The sequence below is a fragment of the Typopeltis vanoorti genome, chromosome 6, assembly GCF_054136105.1.
Source record: "Typopeltis vanoorti isolate ZY-2024b chromosome 6, IOZ_Tvanoo_1.0, whole genome shotgun sequence".
In the NCBI taxonomy this organism is placed as follows: domain Eukaryota; kingdom Metazoa; phylum Arthropoda; class Arachnida; order Uropygi; family Thelyphonidae; genus Typopeltis; species Typopeltis vanoorti.
The window spans coordinates 80675149-80699190 of NC_143554.1; the positions used below are offsets into that span (position 1 = coordinate 80675149).

Sequence of the window (24042 nt, forward strand, 5' to 3'; positions counted from 1 at the left end):
TTTATTTCTTCTGGTACTCCATTCGAAATAAATTCGGAAATAAAGTGACTTGTGCCCGCATATCAGAGCTAGTGAAGAGTTCTATTAATTTTTAGTCACACATTAGTACTGGGATAAAGTAAATCTTTCTTTCTTTCTTCTTTCACTACGCGTTATTCCCGCTTCCTATGCAGGGTCCGCGTGTTATTTAGATGCGACTTCTTGTTAGTACCACTCCCACCAGCCTAGTCTGCCGCTGGGGGGATATATTTTTGACTGTAGAAGCGTATGTTCACTGGACCGGTTTGCCTGCTTTCGGGATGAAAAACGCCAGATAAACTGGCGGAAAAAACCCTACTGCCCGCGCCCAAGACCCGCTATGCTTGGGGAAAATCCTCAAATTCCTCACGTCTCCGACGGGAATCGCACCTGGGATACTCTTTCCCCAGGCATATGGTTGTGAAGCGCAAAGCTCATTCCAAAGGTAAAACGATGACTGATCAAAAATTAGGAGCATTTTTTGTAAGGACATTAAAGTACACACAAAAGTTGAGTTATACTTATTCAAAGCAAGGTCCTATCTTCACTGTACAGAGAATCTTTCTAACGTTCACTGCATCTCCTCTAGTAGACTTGTTGGAGTGTACTAGAGGAGGAATATTAATACAGTATGCCAAAGTTAGGCTGTGTGCAGTACTGCCGATCAAAGATTGGCTTACAATATATTATTGAGTATATCCCAACGTTTTTGGAATATGATGAATTTTTCGTTGTTTCATTTTTGTTCTGTTTAGGAGATAATAGCAAATAAATTTGCTTAGCTGAAATTTTCTCGGTCGTATCGCTTTAATTATTGCGGCCGTTTTGATGAGAATCTTAACTGAATTTGCACTGATGTAGTGCAGGAAGTCCTACAAGTAATCTTCCTAGAATTTAAGAAAATAAAAACAACATTCTTTTTATAATGTTCATAGCAATCAACACTTACACTTTAAATTGTGATAAAACGAAGTTTCTATCCCTGAAACGAATGAAATATGTAGCATCCATTCAGATCTAATTTTTTGGAAATTCTCGGTCCCAACCTGTCACCATTCTACCAGTTGAATGCTGTCTATAGCGTGCTGGGTAGAAAAGGACGAGCCTGATAGACAACTTCCTCCATCTCAAATGAATAATTTTAAATACTGTATATGATTTTGTGTGCGTGTTTTCTACAATTGATTTTTCTGAGTTTTAAACTTGAGTTGCTTTCTAGGGAGGAAAAAAATAGAAAAGTTTTCTAATTGGTTCTATCACAGGGACTATCTTTTCCCACTAAGCTTCGATAAATATAATTAAAGATACCACTTAAAATTATATTTATCGAAAAATTACTATTTTATATATTTAAAATGTCAACAACAAATGTTTCTTAATGGTTTATAAAATGAGACGGATAATTTCTGTTTGCTGTTCCCAGTAAATGTTCCGATAATACTTTTACGCATACGCGAAAATCTGGAAATGTGAGAGAGACAGAAAGAGAGAAAGTAGTCAGATTTTTTTTATTATTCAAGAGACTCGCTGAAATGATACGAGCACTACTTATGTTAAATTTTAATATATATGAAGCTATTTTATTTAATCGTCTTTTCAATCTCATTCAGAATACGAATTCGCTGTTCCGAATGAGAAATTCTATAAACATCATACAGCGATGAATATAAAGAAGTAAATTGCGTTTCTAATGTACGGGTTCCACCTGCTTAATAGATGCTTCGCTCAAATGCAAACTTCCGTGTTTCCTCTTTCTCTACTCCCTCTTCATCAACACACACACACACACACATCCTCAGGACTTTCAGCGGTGATCTATCTTCCGCTTTTCATAAGTTTTTGGCAGTACACTCTATTGTGATGGCAAAGTAACTTCTAAATTGCTTCAAGGTCAGGTATCAGGGTTAAAGTGAAACGGAAAAAATTTAGGGGCGACACCAACACGAAATCATCATTAATAATATTGACGGTTGACAACACAACATAATAGGATTGGAATAACTGGTATCCGAATGTCGTCATAATTGGCACGGAGAAGTTTTAGAATGACTTAATAGTTTCGAGGGGATGTAAACACCCCGGTTAATTTAAAAATTTCAAAAATAAGAGAATTACATGGAGTGAATATATCAAAACGGTACACGCAACTATCATATGGAAATATCACTTCTTTGGGAAGAGGGGAGAATTAAAAAAAAAAAAAAACATTTTTAATTGAAAATTATCAAATAACAACCACCATCTGTAATTTCAGGGAGGAATGAAAGCCGTAGTGTGGAGCGATGTCTTTCAAAGTATTGTAGTGTACGTCTCACTTTTTGTGGTCGTCATCAAGGGAACCTCTGATGTAGGAGGTATCAATGTTGTAGGAGAAAGAAGTGCCCAAGGAAAACGACTCAATTTTTTGAAGTGAGTGTACCTTACTACTTTTTTTGTTGTTATTACTGACGTTTCTTGTGTTTCATTTCAAAAACTCGTCAGAGTGATGACGTAACTAAATTTTTCTATTTTTCAGCTTTGATCCAGATCCCACTGTTAGGCATACCTTTTGGACTTTAATGGTTGGAGGATTTATATTCTGGGTAGCTCAATTTTCAGTTAATCAAGCGGTTGTGCAACGTTATGTCACAGTAGCAACGCTCAAAAAAGCACGAACGTAAGTAATAAAAAAATGACACTTGGATAATTCATTCCTAGCACGCTACGCTATTGAAACTGGCGTCACTTCATTCCCAACATACTGCACCTCGACCCAATTAGCGAATTTCTGAATATAATGAATTTTATACAAATGAAAGCGCTTTTGTTGTTTTTGAGCTCCGAAATTTCAGTATGTATGGTATCTTACACACAGATTTAAATGAATTAGCAAAAGAACTGGATATTACTCTATAAAAAAGCGAAAGCAAAGTTAAACTGTATGTATTTTATTTCATTCGATGAACGAGGTAAACAAGTTTATTGACGAGGAAGATCTTGACGCGAATTGAAATTCTGTAATGGCGTGTGATGTGCTTGCATAATGTCTTGTTTCTTCATTAGAATTTAAAGTGCCTGCGTAATGCATGATTTAAAAACATCAACACTACGCTGAACAGGAGAAAAACGTTTAGAAAATACTTTCATTCTCAAAAACAAAGGTGGAAAATCGGAGAGAAAAATATGCTGGTAAATACGGTAATCAATTCTTTTGCTTATTTCTGCGCCGTATGTAGCTCTCCAAAACAAATATCAATAACTTATGTATTAAAGGTTGTTGAATCTAATCTGGTGGATCAAGTTTTCCAGACATGCTCTTGAACTTTCCTATTTCCTGCGTCAAGGTCGAAGAAGAACGAGAGCCATGCTTGTCTAGGTTTAGCAAGTCTTAACGAGTTTATTTATTTCCCACTCTTATATGCCCTCAGGAGGATAGGCTATTCCATCAAAAATAAACCCGAGAATAATAATTAATGTATTTGGAACTAATAATGGTGGAAACTTTCGTTTATCGAAGTATTTATTCTTAGAAACATTTTCATTAATAAGTCCCTAACAATAACGGTTTACTAAATAAAAAAAAAAAAAAGGTAAGCCACATGTGCAATTTAAACAATATAATCTCGATAAGACAATTCAATATAAATAACAAAAAGTTTTTATAAATGGTAGAAAGTAATTAATATAAGGATTGTTGTCCGTAAATGCCTCAATCTTATTGACCCACACCAAATAATTTACGGCATTACTTTCTTCCAGAACTCTATGGATCAACTTACCTGCGATTCTCTTACTGATCGCTGTTCTTCAGATGACTGGGCTCATTGTGTTTGCTTATTACTATGGCTGTGATCCTCTTACCACCAATATCATTAAATCACCGGAACAGGTAGGAAAAAAAAAGAATCTGTAAGATAAGTTAAAACAATGATAATATTCTTACCACAATAAAGTTTCTAATTATAACATGATGATTTAGTATCTGTGAAATTCACTTGCTTAAATAAATTACTGTCCATTGTGATATTAATTTAATAACAGTACTATTGCAGGTGTTTCCAAGGTTTGTAATGGAAACATTCCGATATCTCCCTGGTATGACAGGCCTCTTCATCGCTGGTATTTTCAGCGGATCTCTCAGGTAAATTGTTTACACTGCACGTCAGTGTATAATTTTGAAATAATTTTACTTGTTTTGGACTTCTGCGATACTATAAAGTTACCTATATAACATTTGGCTAAGTTTCTTGTACCATAATCTAGACCGTTCACAGGTTCGATTCTAGTCGCTACTTAGAGGAACTTTTTTATTTCAGACGTTTTTTTCAGTCGGTTTCCGAGTTAGCCGATCTTTGTCGCAGGCAAGCATGTATTTATCTTACTAAAACTCATAATTACAACCAAATCATTCCACATACCAGCTTTAGAACATAGGCACTTATGGACATAATACAAGCGTCTCATTGGTCTTAGGGGAATCAAGCAGAGAGTAACAATCTGAGGTAAAAAAAAAAAAACGCCATCTTTCAATCAAAAAACTTGATTCGAATTCTTGAACAATAAGGAACTTTTTTTTTCTTAAAGACTAATTGATTGGTGAACTAGAATTTCAGCTATTTGGATTTTGTGAGGGGGGGGGGGGGACTAAGTTTTCACGAAGGAAGAAAAAAACTTTCTATCAAAATAACAGGGGGACCTTTACAGAAGTTTGGGAAGCAAAAGCAGTAATCTTGATATTTATATATTATAATTTTTATACTTATCGATAGATGGCACTGAAAACATTGTAGAAATAACTGCACGAACAAAGGAATACGGTTGTCACCACATATCCAGTCCGCGCGGTTAGCCTAGTGGCTTTGCGCTTCGCAACCATATGCCTGGGGAAGAAGTGTCCTGAGTTCGATTCCCGTCGCCGACGTGAGGAGCTTAAGGATCTTCCTCGGCCATAGCCAAGTTAGCCGGCCTGGGGCGTGAACAGCAGGGTTCCTCCCCCAGTTTATCTGGGGGTTTTCATCCCGCAAACCGGCCCAGTGAACACACACACACGTATCTACAGCCATAAATACTTAAACCCCCTTGAGGGGGCTCAACTCATCCCAATAGGGACAAGGGAGGAAACTCCATATAAATAAATAAATAAACCACATATCCAAATTTATACAAATATATCCAAATTTATTATAAATTTTAAAAAAACCTTGAAGGCTTTTAGTTTGAAATGTTTAACTTATCTACTGATACAAATATGAGTATGCTTAAAAAAAAATGGTAAATTCTTTCAGTGGACGCCTTTCTAATCCAAGATCGTGAGCTTCTTAAGCTTATACCTTCCATCTACTTAGCCAAGTAAATGGCAGTCTCCCTTTTTGAATGGAAAACCTAGTTTCAAATATCACCTAGGATGAAAAAATACTAATAACTTTTATAGAGCTTTTCAAATGAAGATGAGTTAGCAAGTCTTATACGGAGGTAAAGGTTTATCTCTCTCTCTCTCTCTCTCTCTCTCTCTCTCTCGGAAACTCGTTTTAGACAATATAATACACGCAGTTTGGTCTCGAAGCCTTGCATACCTCTGCCGTAAGTCAACGAAGCCAGCATTCCTTCAGAAGGGAAGGGCTTAGTGATTGATAGCTTACAGAGTTTGCTTAGACACTGCACAATTAAGAGTTGATCAATAAGGCACAAATATTTTCACTTTTTATTGTTTATTATTCTTACGAATTCTGTAAGACATATTACCATCGGTTCCAAATGTTCTCTGAATAATATATTTATTAACTAAAGTTGCTAAAAGACTTATTTTCAAGATAATTAACAATTCTTCGTTGACAGTCTAAATAAGGCATCTTTCTTGGCAAAACACTCCTCTTTATGATATCATTCTAAGCTTAAAGAGGAGTGATGCCAATTTTTATAACCAAAATTGGCACTGGAGCCAACTTTCGCATCAAATGAGGGCATTGGGGATTTTTTTTGTGTGTTAGTAGGACAACCACAAACACCCATGCCCATAGCGGGATTTGAACCCGCAGCCTCTTTCCTGGTGAGCGGATACGCTAACAAGGCAGGCAAGATATCTATCATCAATAATCTAACGTTAAAAAAAAGCATTAAAATCTTATATGGATCTGAGCTAAGAGCTTTTTGTCCCCAAATGCAAATTCAACAGGATCTTAAACCATCTTAAAATAAACGTGTTTGTTTTTTTTTTTTCGTATTCGCATTTTCTGATTAACATTTTGTAAATATGCACCATTTAATTAAACTAGACAATTATCGATTGATAAAATCAGCAAATAAACCTCGAGCGGTCACGATTTAAAAGGTTTAATTAACTGTCATTAAAAGTCACGAAGTGACTCAATCCAAGTGCTATGAGTCACTGACTTATTACAAGAATCATTACTGGCATTTGACCTGTTATAACTCCTGTTCTGAGTTGAATATTACCAATCTCTCAATTTCATTCGGCAGAGATTCAACAGGACACACACACACACATCTTGCTAAATTTGAAGCAATACGTCCAATGAACGAAGTAGAGCAGGTTTTGAAAATACCGGAAAATGGTCAAATAAGTTTTTTGCTACTCCACAGGCGCTTACATGGTTAGCAATTATGGCACAATTAGTATGTTGCTTTAGGAATGAGAATCGGGTTGCTTCTTCCGTAGACACGTCTGCAGGTTGCATCCTACAACTGATTTCAAACCAATTCAAAATATTGTTATATCACATGTTGCCTAAGGTTTATTAAGAATTTCGGCACAGTCGGATGAAAATCAAGGTTAATGAAACTTGTAAAGAAGGGAGAAACTAGACACACCACAAGTGTGTGTCCCGTGGTTTAAACCGATTCTTGACTACTTTAACTACTTCATATAAAAAAACAAGTAATAACAGACTAAAAATCTCATATGAGATTTTTAGTCTGTTATTACTTGATTTTATCATATATATGATTTTTAAAGTAACAGCTTCTAAATTGTTAACCTTCGGCTTTAGTTAATAGTCTCAGATAATGCGATATTTTTATAATACATTTTATTATAAATAAAGCTTTATTTGTTTATTGTATCATATAGTAGCTGGAATGGAACTCGTACGTATATGTACTACTTGTAATTATCACGCTTAAAAACATAACGTTCATCATATCCAATGTTTGTGTACTTAATTCTTGATGATGGCTTGGTTCTCATTGCACAGAGTAAGCGTGTGTGTAGCATTTCGGAAGCTTCCTTGAATTTTTCGACAAGGGGTTTTTGTCCACGTACTTCATTTCTGTTGGCAGTATGTTATGCTAATCCGGATTTGAGTTTTCGCCTCTTTTCATATCTTTAACATGTTCTAACATACAAATCCTCCAGATCGTCCTGTTTGACTTATGCAATATATGATACATGAGTTCACCTCTGTCACCACGTCTAGCCAAATTATTTATGGAATCATTAAAAATAAATAAAAAATTAAATAAATAAAACTATCGCTGTAACCCCAAAATTTGATTACGTTATGTCAAAGATATATTCATCATCTGGTCAGTTCAATGGAACAACTCAAAGAATTCAAAAACTATCTGAATTGCCTACATCCTAGCATACATTTCACTCTGAACCTGAAAAACAACAGAGACTTTACCATTGCAAGAATCTCACGCACACAAACACTGGATGTGTTGATATTCATGATGAAAGATGACCAGACTTGACGGAAAATCATGTTTTGGTTCCATGGCCGTTGTAACCCACTAAAGGCAATGCCTAGGAGCAGCAAGTTTGGAGGATGACAAAAATCAGCCATTAAAAAAATATTTAAAAAAAACATATTTCTTGAATTTAGGAGCGGCATAATATACTCTAACAACGGTCTTGCTTGGTTCTCACTGAGAGGAGTACGTAGCATTTTAGAAGCTTCTTTGAATTTTCGAACAAAGCATTTTTGGACCACATACGAATTTCTGTTTTCTTCGTTGGCAGTGTGATGTGCTAATCCGGATTTGTGTTTTCTCTTCTTTTGAATGGCGTACATCTTCGCATAGGTTTCACTCTTGAACTTGAAAACAACAGGATCTTACCATTTCTAGACATACTCCTAGAGATCTCTGAAGAGAACAAACTCGTATAGCGGTATACGGAAAGCCTATAACACCGGAAAATACCTTGATGCCTCATCTCACCATCATCCCAGGCAAAAAAAAAAGGAAAAGAAATATAATTAGCATCTCTTGTAACATAACGAAGAGGAAACAAGAACTTAAATACCACCCATATCACATCCGATCTAAAAATGGATATAGGTAGAGACGATCAACAAAATCTTCCACCAGACAATGACAAATTAACAAAAACACAAATATGAAGTTGCTCTTCTTCATAACCAACATGTAGCAGACAAATTTTATGAAATATCGACATAAAAGTAGCTTCCATCCCACTATGCAATATTTGGAGATTTTTACATCCTCCTATACTATCTTAATCCACCTCATAAAAACATCAAGTTTCTATAAAATCCACTGTTCATGGGATATGTGTTATGTAATTCAAATAGGACGATCCAGAGAGATTCACATATCAGATCATGTTAAAGATGTGGAAGAGAAGAGAAAACACAAATCCGGATTGGCCTGTCATGCTAACGAAGGTCATCCCGTAATCTGGCAGAAAACAGAAATGCTGTACGCGGATGCTTGTCAGAAAATTCAAAGAAACTACAGAAACGCTACTCATGTTTACCCAATGCAATAAGAACCACTGCATCATTTTACATAAAGTCTTATCATTGTTCATCAAGAATGTCACCCACTCAGACATCGGATATGATGAACGCTGTTTTGAAACGTCATAATTCCATATAGTGCATGCCATCACCGTCCATTGTTAAACCAGTTTTCAAGGGTAGATTCCATTCCAGCTCTGATACAGTAAATGTCTCTTGTCGTTTAGCTAATAACTGACAAACTCTCTCGAAGGTGTACTTTTTTAAAAAGTTATACAAAACTAGTTGAGAATTGTGCAATTAATACAGTGTTATCTTAAAATTATGTGGTCTTTATACAGGAACTCGCAAGAAGAAGAAAAACTACAGTAATAAAAATGATTGTGTTAGTAATAATAATAAATACAGTGCTAATAAAACAATTTTATTGTATTAATCATACAAATGTTATGAAATATGGCATTACGATATATTATCAGGAGCTTTTCTACAACTTAAATTTAGTGACCCGTTAATTTTTTTTGTTTTTGTTCGTTTCTTATGGTTGCTAATTTTAAACAAATGAAAAGTAAAAGATAGAAAATAATAAAATAGAAAAGAGAGGGAAAAAGAATTAAAATTGAGTTAATCATTTTAGCAGATAGTTTTATTCATTCGTTTCACGCTATTACAGGAATATACCATTGTATATCTGTTTTTTATGTTCTCATTAACTGGTTTTTATTTTATTTAATTTTTTTTTTATTAAGGACTTATATTTAACTGCAAAGGTAGATTAAACATTTTCGGTACATTAGCTAAAAATTACTTAAAAAAAAAAAAAACATTTCGGAAAATATTTGTGGGTAATTTCTTTATATAATGATACGTTGAGATTAAGCAATAAACATGATTTCTATTAGAAATATGCAAATTAGTTTCACATAAGACATCTCACATTAAGAAAAACAAGTCAATTCCTGAGAAACAAGATGTTGGCCACAACTGAGAAGCGGTGACTTTGCTAACATCATTTTGATTGTTGTTGTTTGTGATATGATATTGTTCGGCTTTCAGAGGGAATTTAAATCTCTAGAACAGACAGTCTAGTTTTGCCAAGTGGATAGCGTCTCCACTCTTTATCTGTGATTTTAAATTCCCTTGGGTGGATGTTTTTGAATGATTTTAGGTGTAGATGATTTTTATCGCGCGGTGTGAGAATACCTTACAGTTTATTAGAGAGCCGAAGTGGCTTGAAAAAAATTCCTTTTTTATAGTCAGGAATAGTTCCTGCACTATCTAACTCAGAGACCATTCATGGTGCATGTGCTTATCTGTTTGCAATATTTTGTGAATGGGAATTTATTTTCTATCACTCCCACACACGAAAGGTAGAAGAGCCTATTACAAATAAATGCTGTGTGTGTGTGTGTGTGCAGAAATGACATAAAAACAATGTCAGCCAAGTAGCTGATTTTAAATGGTAGCCAATTTTGTATCTCCTTTAGATCTTGTCTCGCTTATACTTGTATGATGTATTTCATGAGATATCTCTTATTTTTTTAGATCACGTAAACTATTCCAGAGTAACTGCAACCCTTTACCTTCGCCTCCTTTTGTATAAGGTATCAAAATAAAAAATAATTATATTTTGAAATGCAACGAAATCATTTGAGCGATGCTACATGCAGCGTTATCTACACAAGAAGCGGCTTCGTTCAACTCTCTTCCCGTACATTTTAGTCACAATGGACTGAAATTCTCAGAATAACTTTTTTTTTAAAAAAAAAAGCTACAATAAAAACCAATATTCTAAATTTGACAGAAACTAGTTGAACGATGCTACCTATAAAGGAGGAGGAAAGGGGAGGGAGACTCGCATTCATTTTTGAAGTCTTTCGAAGTGCTCTTTGATTAATGAATTCAGTTTGATGAATTGAACAGATTGTGTCCTGTTGAATACTTTCAGTGGTAGATCGATAATGTTAAACAGTGACAGAGTTACAGCATACGACTCTGGGTGACACACACACACACCAGCGCGCGATAACTTCAGCAGAAATGTAATTATGTACACAGAGGACGACAGTATAACAAATGAGATTGTTAGACTACACTGTATATATTTGATTGACCGAACCAAAAATACAGTTTTGTGGTGAACTTCTGTGAGACAGTAATACTAAAGCGGTACAGTTCGTAAAGTAAAATCGTTTTTTTTTTTTTTTTTTTTTTTTTCCTACGTAGTATATAATATGGGTGTTTCACTTGAAGTTCGGATCTCAATACACTCTAAACAAGCACTGCTGATATCGGCTCGATTTCCTAAGAGTCACATTATTCGTATTATATATTTCAGGAAGTAAAGAACATATCACTATCAAATTAGATTTAATAGATGACACTTTGACCAAAATAAGAATTTAACTCTTAAATATAAAATAAACTAAAACAAATTTTTTTTTCTTTTTTTGAATTAGGAATCCTTGTTTTCTATTGCATTTAATTTGAATTTCTATCCTTAATATTTTATTAACTATATCAAGCCGTTTTTCATTCCTAAGTATCACTTGAAAAATCGTTGTGCTGTTCGAATATACACCATCATTACGAACAATATGAACAGGAGTTCGAAGAAGGTCAAGAAAATAATTCCAAAAGCGCATTATACCAATAATTTTGTCTCATTATATGCAAGGAATCTTAGTCAACACTTTATATATTTAATAAAGTGAAAAATTAGCGCTTGTCCATCCCAGTATTCTTATTAGAACCTAAAGAGCGTTTGCGATGAGCCTTGCACGTCGAGTCAGAATGGAATCAAAATTTTCCATTAAGGTCAATGGTGTCAAATGAAATGTACTCAAATATGATTATTTCTGCATTAAAACTAATTTTTCTAAACATACCAATAATTTTGAGAACAGTGTATGTTTCTGCTTCCGTTAAATACTTTGATCTATAGCTGAGATAAAAAAAAATCTATAAAAAAAAAAAAACTACCAAGTCATCTTTGGAAATTTCAAAAAAATAGGTTGTGCTTCAAGACGATTAATAAGAAGCAATGTGCTCGTTTAGGACATTCAACTCGCATATTAACGAATGACACAGGTCAAAGTGGAATTTAGAGCCTTTGTTTGTTTGTTTTTCTTCTAGTACAATGTCGTCTGGGGTCAACTCTCTCGCGGCCGTTACCTTGGAAGATATCATCAAAACCTACATAAAAAAGGACATTAGTGAGCTGTGGGCTACGAGACTGATCACCATCATGGGTAACTAGACATTTTTTGTTTATATTTAGGAAATATTTGAGACTGATTTCATAACAGTTCATTTCTTTTAAAAATGTTAACAGTTTGCGTATTCAGTTCTCTTTACATAAACAGTTTAAGGTAAATAGTTACTCTTACGAGAAGCTTGCTGTATTACTTATTCCAACACTTCTACATTTTCCTAAATTTTTATATTTTCTATAAATGCATTTACCAGCTTTAAAAAAAATTAATAAAATATTTAACCTGTTTAAGCAAAAATGTTAAGTTATTTTATTAGTAACGTATAGCTTTAATTAATTTCAATTAAACTAGCTCAACTAAAATCTATCGTGTAGCAGTAACATTTTCTTCTTCTTCCCTTCAATATTAGGCCTGGTGACCTGTTACCGAGCTATCCTTAGCCCTTCTAAGCAGTACCCGTCCCGAGGATAAGGTGGCTAGCCCTATGCCTCTCGGTGTCTCCTATGTCTGTCGATGCGCGTGTTCACTGGGCCGGTTTGCCTGCTTGTGAGAGGAAAAACTCCAGATAAACTAGAGAGAAAAATCCTGAAGTCCACGGCTAACTTGGCTATGTCTGAGAAAAATCCTTAAGCTCCTCACGTCAGCGACGGGAATCGAACCCAGGGCACTCCTTTCCCAGGCATATGGTTGCGAAGCGCATAGCCACTCGGCTAACCGCACGGACCATTTTCTATTTTATTTAATCGTTGGCCCGAGAAATTTTTATAGACCTACTTCACTTAGAAATCAGGAAATAAGAGTATGCTAATATGGGACGAAATGCACTCCTCCCGTCCCCCAGTAAAAATTGACTGTGAGATCGTATAATTATTTAATAATTCACAACATGAAATCGCCGCACTCCAAAAAAGGTGCAGCTAATATGATGTTTTATTCTGTCCCAGCTAAGAACAAACATACGATGCATAAAATATAATGATAATTTATGTTTCAAAGTAATGTATCGAAAATGGTGTAGCTATTCAAAATATGATAGACTTATACTGTCAGACTTTTCAATTATCGTAATAATATATCTTCATTTCACGCGACAAGGTTTTCGTAGGCTTCCCAGAAAAATTGGATCCTTGACAGATTTCGTATAGTCCAAGTTCCTCATATCAAAAGTAAAATTTTGAAATGTTATTAGTGTAAGCTTAAAATAAATTATATTAGCAAAATAAAAAGAAAAAAATATTTTGCAATAGCTCTCTTCTTCTTACTCAAGTCTGGGCGTTCCCTGGTGTTTATTTAAATCCCAAGTTTCTGTTCATCCCGTTAGAGATGGACAAAAGCTTCCTTCTTCGAGTTGTTGCGAGGATACACATTACATGTAATTACAATAATTAATGCTATTAATAATTATCATAATTACTAATGAAGTAAATATGTGAAGGATGCTTTTGTTGTCAAGTTACGTAATATCTTTCCTTTCTCTGCAGCCCTTGCATATGGAGCAATAACTGTTGCCCTTGTTTTTATCGCTCGTGAACTTGGAACCATTTTGCAAGTAAGTATTTCATAATGAAAAAAAATGAAATCTTCATAAACAGTTTTAATTTATTGACGAATAGTAAAAGTTCGAGTAACTAAACGAGTATATACTTCCAGCAGTACATCAGGTACAATAAAGCTGCTGTTACCCTGCTGTAAAAACCAAACCCGAAACTGTTTTAAGTACTTTAGGATTCTATAACAGGTTGGTGATCTCACAGGACAATGAAATTCGTTTACCACCTAAAGACATTCACAAACATCTACGATCGCAGTCAACTTTTTATATAAAAGATGTGAGCTCCCCAGCGAGCGCCATGTGAATCTATAGACTGAAACGTATGATGCTGTTAATATTCGCTAGTGTAGTAGCGAGGACATTTGCCCTTTGACTAGGATAAAGATCAAAGTTTGAACCCGATCTGTGATCTCATATGGAAGTTGCAGGGTTTCTATCTTTCTGGAAACTCAGGTTTTTCATCCCATAAAACAATTAAACCAGCCAAAAAAAAAAAAAAAAAGCACACGCAATTGGCAGAAGTGATATGATTGACCTCTCAGTTGCTTCACTGGTGTAACTAGAGCTTTTGGCGCCCGGAGCGGTCTCTGAGTTTGCCGCCCCTCTCAACACACCAAAAATACTACAAAAAGTCAAAACAACGTATAGGGAAATAAATTAAAACACTTATGTTTATTTTTGAAGTGAAACTTTAATTTCGACATTCTAAAATGTTATTTTTCTTGCTTTTCTGTTAGCAAAATCGTCGATGACATTGGCGAAGTCTATTTCATAGTAATGTAGGTAATTCTTAATCAATTTTATTTAGAAAAACTCCTCTCACAACTAGCAACACTCACAGCAATTGTGAGGAAAATTCGCAATAGTATTACACTATTTGGAAATTAGTTCTCAAGACTATATTTTAGAATTAACTGCAAAAGTTCAAAAATTAACAAAAAAGTTCAACGTGACGCCCCCCCCCCCCAAGCTATGCCTCTGAGTTGCTTTGTCCAATAATGCGAACTAAACTGAACCAAACCAGATCAAATGATATTGTCAGGAGTAAGTCCCAACTACAACATACAAAACCATCTGCATAAGTGAATTTGTTGAGTGTGTAAATACTTAATTTCTCGAGCACACTACTCGGTATTGCTAGGAAAATATGTTGCAGAAACAAGCTGTTCGTTTACGTTCATTAGAAAAAATAATAATAAATAAAAAAAATCCTGTTCAGCGAATCGTTGATCTCTTAATTCGTCGAACTATAAAAAGGAGAACGTCCTAAAGCTCTTTTAGAAACTCGCTGTCGTCTAGAGCGGATACATGACCTGACTTGAATAAAAGCTAGAAAAAAGATAACTTCTCTTTCTTAGTGTATTCATAATAATCGATGCACTCAGAAAGATAATAAAATGCAACCATAAATAAAAAGAGGTTTTTCCTAAGGCAGAAGAAATATTCGAATCTTCTCTCCTAATAGCAATTTCGAAAACACTTCAGATAACACAAAGCAATTGAAAAGTTGCTTTACGAATAAGGATATTTAATGATGTTACTGGCTCACTAATAATATTATTCCACGAAACAGAAGCTCAATTAAAGAATTACGAGAGAAAAGAAAGCTTCACTGAAAAGTATAGATACGCTCAGAGGGACGAGACACCAAAAGTGAAGAAAAAAATAAAAATTAAAAATTCTGACGAACTTAATGAAAACAATAATGAGATGAAATTAGGTCTCGTGAACACGTTTAAAAGATAAGCAGCATTAATCGAAGAAATGAAAAACAAAAAAAAAATTAAGTTTACTATATCAAAGATTATATTTAACATTACTGAATGTAAATAAAATTTATTTTGTATATGTGTTTTAAAGAGGGAAGTTGAATATTTCATATTTCGCAGGGGAGACAACCCACTTTTTAGTATAGTAACTAAATAAAGATTCCCCATAAAGTGGATAGCATATCCGAGAAATAAGTTGAAAACAAGGATGGCAATACAATCATTATAGCCAGATCCCTCCGTCCACACCTGGCCACAATCAAGCTGCAGAGAGCAGTCAATGAAATGGAGGATTGGTACACCAAGTGGCGTATCGCAATTAATCCAAACAAAAGCTCTGCAGTACTTTTCACCAGACGTAAAGCAGAACCGAATACAAGCATACAAATGTTTGGTAAAATCATCCCTTGGCGCAATTCTACCAAATATCTGGGAATTCATCTTGATAGACGTCTAAACTTCAAGTCACATATGGATAGTGTTACCACTAAGGCAAGTCAGACTATAGCACAGCTATATCCACTTTTGAACAGGAACAGCTTCCTAAGCATAAGCAACAAAATCTTACTTTTCAAATCGGTAATCAGACCGCAACTAACTTATGCCTCTCCAACCTGGGGTCACACGACTAAAAGCAACATCAACAGACTTCAGATAATACAGAATAAATGCCTAAGAATGGCATTTAATGCCCCATGGTTCATCAGAAACATCCAGTTACATCAAGAAGCCAATCTTCCAGATATTAAGACCTACATGACAAGCATTGCAGAGAAATTCTTCACAATCACGGATAATCACCCAAATCAGCTAGTTCGACAGGCAGCGGACTACAAGCCCTCAGATCGTTTTAAACATAAAAAACCGAAATCCTCCATCGCAAGAGAAAGCTGATACAGCCTCAATGCTCACAATGAGCGGGTAAAAAAAATCCATTAACGGGTAAAATCGCCAAAGTGCGATAATGTTTAATGTTCAGTTGCAAATATATCAGGAAGGGGTAGGATTTCCAAATTAGCTTAAATCTTCATAACTGTTTATCCCATTTCTTTAGAGAGTTCCTGCCACTTCTTTCGTTAGAAAATTTGAAGAATATCGTTATTTGTTTTGTTTTATTTGTTTACTTTTTCGAAACGTAAAAATTAAATGCAAGTAATTTAGAAACTATAGACAATAAATTATAATACATAAGGATAGAAATAATACAGTTCAGAGTTTAATATGCCGATCCCAAAAAGAGTTGGAATCAAGGAGAGGAAGAAAAGAATAAGAAAATTTGTTTCAATTAAATTTTCGGTAAACATGAGTTTTCATAAGATCTGTCTCTATTTCACCGTCCCTCTTCTTCACAATTTCATGTAAGCAAGGAATTTCATAAACACCTCGAAACAAGTGGGATTACACGCCTTTTCATGTGATCTTTTCAGTTAAATGTGCAGATAAAAAGTTTGGTGGCGCGTCCTTCTAATTTCTTCGCTCTTTCTCCCATTATACAAAAATAATGAGAAATCAGGGAAATAGACTTTGTGATCATTTGAATTGCGATTTCCTTTATGAAGAAGAAACTTTCTTGGTTGTTTTTTTCTACTATATGTATTGTGTAATAGACCAGTTCCAAGAATATTTGATTGCGATTTACTTTTTTTTTTTTTTTTTATTCTTTCAGGAAGCAAGGTATTTTAGGTAGATTTCTGAAGAAATTATACGTATGGCTCATGTTGTTAGTCAAGTAGCCGGCTTCTCGGAAAGCTAATGATCAAAATTTGCATGAAAGAATTTCTGTACGGTAGTTTTCTTTACACGAAAAAGTTGAGGGCCTCGTGGGTTTCTTTATTGATTAAGATAATCACCAATAGTAGTTAGTTATTCTCAACGTCCAGTAAAGTGAATTTTAAGATTGGAAATATTTAAATATTAGGAACCAGAAAATCTTTGCCATGTGTTCAAATGAGATATCATTAAACACCAGAACGAAACTCGCATTTTATTTTTTAAAGTACAGAATATGAAGTCTTCCAAAATGTTTCCATAAATGGAGATGTAAGACAGTGTGTGTGTGCGTGCGTGCGTACACACACAAAATTGCACAGAAATTATGAAATAATTAAACAAAATGAATGTTTCTAATTTTGAAAACAAAAGTAAAAATGATTTCTTGAATTTTGTTTGTCTTCATTTCGACAAAACAAGTAGTTCGGACTAGTTGAAGTTTTAATAATCCTTCTAATTTGATGTTCTGCTAAGCGATGGTCGGAGCAGAGTCCCAGGTTTAAGCAACCTCAAGAGACAAATCTAGTGAAATGTTAGCAAACTGACTGTTGTCAAAATTTTATTTTATTTTGTTTTCAGCCTATTGCCATTAAAATGACACCTGTAGAGTTATTTTTCTTCCGGGTGCTCCAATTTTTTCCAAAACCTAAAACCGATCTTGAACACATTTTGGCTTTTGTATACATTTTGGTTTTAAATATGAATTTAGGTATTGCGTGGAGTTCATGCCGTTGACATTCTAGGTGGACATGAAGCCACTGGTGGAAGGCTTCATGTTAAAAAGTTAAAAAACGATAATAATAGTTTTTCAACTTTATAGTTTAATTCGCGTGTCAAATTTCCAATGGTTTAATTTAAGTAACTAATTGTTAAATAATATAAATGTTTCTGTTTGCTATGGCTGATAAATGCCACTATTTAATTATGTTTCACAAAAATAACAGCCAGAAGCATGATACTAAAAGCAATTGCGATAAAACAAAATAGATAAATTTAAACAATTGGACAAATATCATTATTTATAAATGGCAAAGTTCAATTAAGACGAAGATGGAATGTTAAGTATCCTTTTATTATCATAAATACTTCAGAAAGAATAAGAACATCGTGTATTATCATCTTCGATTTTTGAAGTTGTCCTTATCTTTTTGTTTATTTTTTACACATTTCTGTAGCTTTAGTTGTAAGACCACGAGATACTTAGATGAAATATCCCATCCCGGATACGACTTCTGCCTTTTTGCAATCTGCATTAGCCAGTTTCAGTTTTATCTCACACAAAATAAACTGACTGAGAATAGGCGCAGCTGATATATACACGGATTTCTTATGACCTTAGCTTACTTGGTGTTAATCAATCTTTCTCAATATTTTAGCTTCATATTTTCAATGGATTTCGAAAAAAATAAATAAGCATTCCTCCTGGAGTGAAATCGTCTTTGTTTCGATTTGATTTGTTTTACCCTTCTTTCTCGTTAAATTAGTAATAATTCTTATCGATTTCAAATAAAAATCACGAAAGAAATTCAGTCTAAATTAATAAAGGATTTGCAGAAAATACAGTTTCTTGTACTATGCATCGAGAGCTGTGCTTTACTAGTTTTAAATTTCTATAATATAAATTTTTCCCATTTCTAAATTGAGCAGAGTTGAGAATATTAGTAAACGAGCCCGTTTTGAAATAACACTGCTTAGGATTAAACACTTTACATTACGTAAGTTTCATTATTTTATATACTTGTTATGATTACTATGAACATTATTTGTCCATAATGTAGAATATGTTTAAATAGGAGGTATTGATATTTGCCGAATGTAATTTGTCTCTTGGATTAGTTGCGGGAGGTCTTGATTTTTAGCTGCACCACTGTACGTACGCAGAATCCATTCTGTTCAGTATACAGTATGTGTCTATTTTTATTATTATTTTAACTTGCCCTCTTTTTCAGTATTACAATATTAACCACAAAGTTTAATTCGATTTCAGTGTCACATCCTAAAATTTTCTACTGTTTGTTAAGAATTTACATAATTTGCTGAAATATTATTTAGCCTGGACGAATATTTCTCTGGTTTGATTTCTTTTAATATTCTGCAATGATTTCTTTACGTTATTTGAAGTTCTTCGATCGTCAAAAAAGCTGGGGCTAAAAGAACTTCGCCTACTCCTTTCAAAATAAAAGGCTTAGAGAATTTTTACCCATTTCTCTGTTAAAAAAAAAAAAAAAATTGCTACGCATTTCATAATGCACGTGCATCAAGCAATTTTATTTATCTGACAATATTCTATTAAGAATTTAATATCACTGCAAATTCATCCGTTTAATGCAAAACTCTTTTTACATTGATAATGAACGGCTTATGTTCTCTAAAATATCAGAGTTGTTAAACTTTTGTGTTTAATTGCAGGTGGCCCAAAGTGTTCAGTCGCTCCTTTTAGGACCCCAGTTAGGCCTGTTCTCGCTGGGACTTTTCTTTCCCTGGGCAACTAACGTGGTAAGTTTACGATCTGGTATCTGTTCATATAAATCCAAATGCCCTCTAATAGATTAAGCAATAATAATTTTAACACTATTATTTTCACACCTCTGGGCGCAGCCAGTAGAGATGATACCGTTCTTGTTTGTAAATTTGTAAGAACTTCGATTGGAATTCTGTCTTGCACAAGACAAATACACAAACCTGTCAGAGTGAACACGTATTAGTAGAAGTAGACAAGACTACAAAAATTAAGTTTAAAGGCGGCAAAATTATTTGGGACGTATAGGCGCCTAACATAATACATATGTTTATAAGAAACATAGGAAGTTAGTATCAGAAATTCATATTATTTCCACCCAGTTCTATACTCTTTGACGAAACTGTGAGCATTGGGTAACACTTCTTTCCTTTTTTAGGCTTTTTGTGGTTTAAGACTTAACTCACAGTTCACAGCACTCAATATATTGGTCAGTGAACCATTACAGGGTCAATTAAGACGAGAACAAATTGACGTAAGGAGCCACTCCTTTTTAGTCACGCCTAGCATAATTCGAGGTCCGCGGATCACGAAATATTTAGCCAACCTGAAGTGAAAAAGAAACATCACTAAATAAGTAAACAGTCAGTAACGATAATAAGTTGTTAAAACTAACGAGATTATCCGACTGGAGAAAACAAAATTTTCTGCATATTAAAACAAATTTTGAAAATGAATATCTATATAGCTTCTTTCAAAATAAAGACATGAATTTAAATAAATTAAATTGAACTTATTCCTCTTGATTGTTGTCATATTATGTATAGAAGTGATCTGACACTTCTACTTGTAATCAAATTCGTTCCCATTACAAGTAATTGGCATCTGACATTCCTGAAGAAACGCGTACCTCTATTTTATCCTGGAGTAATATGGTGCAATATGACCCCCCCCCCACCCGGTATTAGATGTTTCTGTTCATCAAGTAGGGAAGAAAATAACACTCGCTTCATATTCTGCTATATGGGACAAGCCTGCATTAGGAAAAGAATAACTCTTCCGAATGGAATCCCTTAGTATTAAAAATGAATGAAATATCAGATCAGTACTATATTTAATATGCGCTTATTTTATTTTATTACAGGCAAAGAATAAAGCTTAATTCAGTAAAGACTCATTCGCAACTGTTGATATTTAAATATCGACAGTTATTACGTGACACCTCCAAGGAGTTCCAAGGCTTAAATTTAAAACATATGTTTTAATTATTTAAAAGCATTTAAACATATGCTCTTTTTTTAATGAAGCCAAATATGCACTTGTATCCGTTGGAAATTTTAAGGTTTCTATAGACAAGATCAAAACTTTTCTTAACACATTCAGTTTCGCAAATGCCGATATCTGCTGTTCACAACGTAGAGCTTTTTATTAGTAACATGGAAAGGTGCGTTCACTGAATGTCTTGCCAAAACATGCAATGGAACTGTTTTTAAAATATCAGGCGTCAAAAAAAAAAAAAAACTAAACTTTATCAACAGAATGTTCAGTGGCTAAAATCAATCGGGCTTTAAAGAAATGTAACTTTCTTTCTGGATAACCCAAACGTTACTTTGCCAAATCTGAACCAGATTGAGACTCTCAATTGTCTAACAACTTAACTAACAACTACCTAATTTAATGATGTAAATGCATCAGAACATCTTAATTTTAAAGTAATATAAGCTTGTTTATTTCTTTTTTTAATCGGTGGTAAATTATCTGAATTTGTCTGCAAGGATAAAATAAAATAAGAACACCATGGTAGATACAAGAAGTACTCCTGGAAAACAAAGCATACCAAAAGTTCCTAGCAAATAAGTCGGCAGATGTTCTAAGAGAATGGAGGGGGGGGAGGGAAGGCAAGAGAGCTAAGATAAGTGTGAAAGTAGCTAAACAAAAGTCATGGGAAGACTTTGGTAAGAGTAATGGAAAATAAATATCAGGAAGGTGGTAAAATATTCTGGAGGCTATTAAAGAAGTTTAGAAATGGAGAAAAGAGTACTGTAAAAGGAATCGAAAATGATAAAGGTGACATGAAAACTGAAGATAAGAATATCCTAGATGTCTGGAGTAATTAATCTGAAATACTATTAATTGAACCAAGCAATGACAGACCCCTACTAGAAATTTTTCAGAGGAATGCAAAAAATGTACAATTCAATACTTGAGATAGAAAAGCTGTTAAGAACTTGAAATGTAGAAAGGCAGCTGAAGTAGATGATATTCGAACAAAAATATTTAAGTATGAAGGTATAAAAGTTCACCGCGCGGTTAGCCTAGTGGCTTTGCGCCTCGCAACCATATGCTTGGGGAAGGAGTGTCCCGGGTTCGATTCCCGTTGTAGACGTGAGGAATTTGAGGATCTTCCTCAGGCATAGCAAAGTTAGCCAGTCTTGGGCGCGGTCAGTAGGGTTTTTCCGCCAGTTTATCTGGCGTTTTTCATCCCGCAAACCGGCCCGTGAACATACGCCTCTACAGTCAAAAATATATCCCTCCAGCGGCAGACCAGGCGACGGGTCGGTTGGGAGTAGTACTAACAAAGAAGTCGCATCTAAAGTAACACGCGGACCCTCATAGGAAGCGGGAATAACGCGTAGAAGATATAAAAGTTCTGCAGTGGCTACACTGCATAATTCAAGGGGCCTGGTCAAAAGGTCGAATTTCCGATAATGGGGTAGAGCTCGCATAGTACCCATCTATAAAAAGGGATGAATGTAAGAATTACAGAGGAATTTCTTTACTAAGTGTTCTAAGATTTATGCAGGCCTACTAGAAAAGAGATTGAGAAAGATTGTTGAAGAGAAACTTGGAGAACAAGCTGGACTCGGACCAAATAGAGGTTGTCAAGATACCAAGGTTGAAGTAATGTCTAGCACCTCTTGGCTACGTGTATGTGAGATATATGACCTGCATTACTTCAACCTTGGTATCTCTCCCGAGTCTGGCTCCCACTGATGAGACCTCAATAAATGTCGAAACCGGTCTGGGTAATGACCTTTGCTATTATGCATAGCATTTTACACGTCCGAAAGAGGGGGGGTCTTTGCATTATGGGATACATGCTAAGGCAAGTGATGTGAAGTCATTAGCCTGTATATACAAATTGCTCAGATGTGGATACATTTCACGAGCAAAACATTGTTTTGCTTCCTTGGGTAAAGGATTAAAACCAAGTATAAAATTGCTTGGTATCTTTTAATGTATAGTATAACCAAGTGAAAACTTTCAACACACACACACACATGTATATATGTGTGTGTATAATATATATATATATATATATATATATATATATATATATATATAAAGAATAAAACAGGATATATTTCAAAAATCTATTAAAATCCTTTAAATATAAAGGATATATTTAAAAAATTATCTTCAGTGTGTGTTCTCCAGCTGTTCTATGATACGAAAAACCCTTCCATTCCAGAATAAAACCGAAGGATTTTTCAATTTAAGGTAAATTTTAACTACCCATCAGTTGAAAACCCCTTACATAGTTATCTCACGTCCTAGACGGAATCGAATCAAGTGTTTTTCAAGTCAAGAATCAAGTTAAGTTTTTTCAACGAAATACAAATGTCGCGATTGTGTTACGGGGAAGCTGTCATGGTTGGGACTAATAATTCGCGATGCTTACAGGCCTTTATGGTTCATTTACCTATGACTTTCTGAACCATAACTTGATGCAAGGCAGTTTTATATATATGTAAGCATATGTATTGTATGTACATATTCTTGTCCAGTTTGCCTGTTTGTGGAATGAAAAACCCGAGTTTCCGAAAGGAAAAATCCTACCGCCTTTAGTCGAAAAGCCCTGATAAAGGTTCTTTGCATTCGAATCTTTCCATTCAAAAGGCTTCATCGAAAACGACTGAGCTACAAAGACTCAACCATGGTTCGGACTATCACTAAAATATTAATAAAGTAATTCGTTTTAAAGCAATTTAATCAATTTAGAAACATTTTATCAATATTTAAAAAAATATTAAAAATTACAGTCATTAATATATAATTCAAACAGAGTTTAAAAGAATATGTTCAGCATTTCTTATTATCTTTTATTAATAATATGTTTACCATGGTCCAGGGAGCTGCTGCAGGACTTTTATTGGGACTAGCTATATCTCTATGGGTAGGTATGGGGGCTTTTGTTCATAAGCCTTACATCCAACGTTCTCCTTTGAGCGTCGCTAACTGTCTTGATTTCTATTACAACATGACACGGAATGGAGCTCCAGAGATTACCCCTGTGCAACCCAATGTGTAAGTATATTTTTAATTCCTGGCTCAAAGAAACATTACTTAACGTTCATGCATATTTGAACTTTTTTCAGAAGGCAAGAAATATTTTAGATTTCTTGTTAATATATTACTTGCATTTTTACTAATAATTATAAATTAATTTTATTTTTTATTAATTAACTAAAAATTTCGAGCCACATAGGTTATGATTATGCCCTTTAGTTGGAAGAGTTTGAATCCCGTTTGGGAAACGCAAAACCCTTCTAAGAGC

The 24042-nt window shown here is 34.4% G+C and overlaps 1 protein-coding gene across 1 annotated transcript in view; it reads left to right on the plus strand.

Annotated features, from left to right (window-relative positions):
* LOC150105628 (sodium-coupled monocarboxylate transporter 2-like) overlaps positions 1 to 24042 on the plus strand; it is a 69432-nt gene that overhangs the window by 30060 nt on the left and 15330 nt on the right. The window contains exons 5-12 of the mRNA XM_090394953.1: positions 2273 to 2427; positions 2534 to 2674; positions 3757 to 3886; positions 4050 to 4138; positions 11856 to 11971; positions 13417 to 13484; positions 19436 to 19522; positions 23617 to 23792. Coding sequence (XP_090251079.1) covers positions 2273 to 2427; positions 2534 to 2674; positions 3757 to 3886; positions 4050 to 4138; positions 11856 to 11971; positions 13417 to 13484; positions 19436 to 19522; positions 23617 to 23792 — 962 coding nt within the window. The remainder of the gene's footprint in view (positions 1 to 2272; positions 2428 to 2533; positions 2675 to 3756; positions 3887 to 4049; positions 4139 to 11855; positions 11972 to 13416; positions 13485 to 19435; positions 19523 to 23616; positions 23793 to 24042) is intronic.